The 2,571-nt window shown below is 36.3% G+C and overlaps 1 protein-coding gene across 1 annotated transcript; it reads left to right on the top strand.

The window, feature by feature from the left end:
- The first annotated feature begins 252 nt into the window (after window positions 1–252).
- On the top strand, window positions 253–1,520 carry LOC149217400 (myb-related protein Hv1-like). Its single transcript, XM_089391358.1, has 3 exons — window positions 253–434; window positions 559–688; window positions 866–1,520. The coding sequence occupies exons 1-3, from the start codon at window positions 302–304 to the stop codon at window positions 1,215–1,217; spliced, it is 615 nt and encodes a 204-aa protein (XP_089247484.1). The 5' UTR covers window positions 253–301; the 3' UTR covers window positions 1,218–1,520.
- The last annotated feature ends 1,051 nt before the right edge of the window (window positions 1,521–2,571 follow it).

The following is a 2,571-nucleotide window of genomic DNA, read 5'->3' as shown; positions in this document are numbered from 1 at the left end:
ACAAAACCTTTCGTACAGGGATTGGATTATTCTTCCTTACGCATCTTAGGGACAGGAAACCGGAAACATGGATGCGAGAAATAAGGTACATGCTTCAATTCCCAAATCCCATTTACAATAGAAAAGACCTCAACTTAAATAATATCAACAACGTCATCTACCCAATCCAATTAGATATGTATGGCCCATCTCACCAACCAATGGAATAAGATGCCTACTTCGTGACGGCTATATTACTCTTCCGAATTCCCTTCCATTCGGCGTTGGTGACGCTTCCGTAGAAGTGCGTCTGTCTGTGAAAATGGGGAGATCTCCGTGCTGTGAGAAGGCTCACACTAACAAAGGTGCCTGGACCCAAGAAGAAGATACCCGCCTTGTCGCCCACATTCGAGCCCACGGGGAAGGCGGCTGGCGTTCCCTTCCCAAGGCAGCAGGTTTCTTGCTTTTTCGGGATTAACTGTTTCTTCGCCTCCGCTTTTTCAATGGAATTAACTTTTTTTTGTTATTTGCAATGAAAGATTTTGACCATGTAACTTTGTTTCATATTTTTAACTGCAGGACTACTGCGCTGTGGGAAGAGTTGCAGGCTGCGATGGATGAACTACCTGCGTCCAGATCTGAAGCGGAGTAACTTTTCAGAGGAAGAAGATGAACTAATCATCAGACTCCATTCTCTCCTGGGAAACAAGTATGTAATTTCACCGCCTCTATTGCTTCAATGAATTCCCTTACTTATGATCAGGACCGATACTTGTATAAAACACCGATCTGTTTTGTGCCGAGAACTTCAATTTTCATGACGAGTTATATTTGATGTTTCAATTATGGACGAAATGGATAACAAATAATCTGTGAAACTGCACAGGTGGTCTCTTATTGCGGGGAGATTGCCCGGGAGGACAGACAACGAGATAAAAAACCACTGGAGTACACACATCAAGAGAAAATTGTCGAGTAAAGGGTTCGATCCGCAGACCAATCGCTCCCTACGCCCGCTTAACAACGGCAGCACTTCCCTTAACTCTCCACCCGCTCCCAAGCACAAAATTCCGGCGTTCGAGAGCAGGAGAAGGGCAGAGATAGCAGACTTCTTCCAACTCGAACGTTCGAAAAGCTCGCCGATCGAGTCAGCAGCTTCTACAGATGCAGAGAATCCCCATCCCGGCCTTAATCTTGATTTGTGTATGGGCTTGCCCTCTGATTCTGCCCCCGCCTGACTTCGTGGCAGTTGCAGTGAATGTATGAAGCCTATTTAATTGAATTGCAGTAGCAGTAGGGTAGAGTGAGGCCAGAATCGAAGATTCACGGGGATCTACAAATTGCATCGATGCTTGACGTGAAACCCTAAGTGCTAGTAACAGTGGAGTCTTGAAGAGGTGAAAGCCTCCCCGCCGATAAAAAAAAAAGAATGATATTCGCCTCTCTACTGTTCCTATGAAATTAGAGGTTGAGATTAGGTTCATTAGTGGTTGAGATTAGGTTCATTAGATAAATTAATGGAATTCTTTTAACATTTTATTTTTATGCTTTATAAAAGTGAGAAAAGTATTTTTACATCACCATAGTTTTTATTGATTTAAAAAATAAAGAATGTGGTAATGTGTTAAATATTTTAAAATCTAAGAGAAAATATTTTTTATTTTCAACATTTTTAAAATAGCAAGGTGACAAATTCTTTCATCCCATAGTGTTTTTGGAAATGACTGATGCCTATATTCATAATGAAGCTCATAATAATTCTTTCCTTAGAAAAAAAAGAATATTTTTGAAATCTAGTTGATGACCTCCTTATAATATCTTACTTTCCTCTTCATAAAACAACAATCATTAAACCTATAAATCTAAATGCATCAATGAGCAAGAAAAAGGAAAAATGTAAGAAAGATGGATTATTATTTAATGTTAATTCTTTGGTAATAATTAATTGTATACGCATATGCGTAATTTCTTCCATGCTCAACCTACACATATTCCATTTTAAGATAAAAAAAATTTTTCTTAAATAAAAACAACATTGGCTAATAATAATTAAAAAAATCAATACACATGTTTCTTTAGTTTCAATCAAAATCGTTATGAAAAGTTAATAATCACACTCTCATAATGCATGGTTTGTTGTTGATATTTTAAAATCGTTATGAAAAGTTAATAATTACACTCTCATAATGCATAGTTTGTTGTTAATATTTCAAGTAATTATGAAGAGGATGTTATAAAAATATTTCACACTCACTCACAATTATAAAAAAAAAAAAAGAAATGGATGTCCATACAAAAAAAAGGGGGTTGCATGGCAGGGGAGTCCTTGCCACAAAAAAATGTAAAAATATATTACTTAATTATTAGCCTAAACCAAGTGATTACAAAAGAATTTAATTCAATTTGTGTATGAATTTATATGATTTTAAACTTTACGACATTATATTAATGATTTTGTGTAGTTGATTTTCATGGAACTAAATGAACTTGACGGAGTGAAAGAAAAATACCCCTAAAATTATTACTATAGCCTAGTGAAGCATGAAATCCAAAACTTTGAGTATTATACAAAAAAAATGTTTCAAACGTTTA

This window comes from Pinus tabuliformis, chromosome 1_1 (assembly GCF_031772625.1).
Source record: "Pinus tabuliformis cultivar Carrire ecotype Pingquan chromosome 1_1, CPIR1, whole genome shotgun sequence".
Taxonomy (NCBI): domain Eukaryota; kingdom Viridiplantae; phylum Streptophyta; class Pinopsida; order Pinales; family Pinaceae; genus Pinus; species Pinus tabuliformis.
This window is presented reverse-complemented; position numbering and strand designations above follow the sequence as displayed.

Coding starts and splice junctions, on each gene's coding strand:
- LOC149217400 (XM_089391358.1), top strand. CDS start 302: ATGGGGAGATCTCCGTGCTGTGAGAAGGCTCACACTAACAAAGGTGCC. Junction 435..558: donor TTCCCTTCCCAAGGCAGCAG/GTTTCTTGCTTT, acceptor TTTTAACTGCAG/GACTACTGCGCTGTGGGAAG. Junction 689..865: donor CATTCTCTCCTGGGAAACAA/GTATGTAATTTC, acceptor GAAACTGCACAG/GTGGTCTCTTATTGCGGGGA.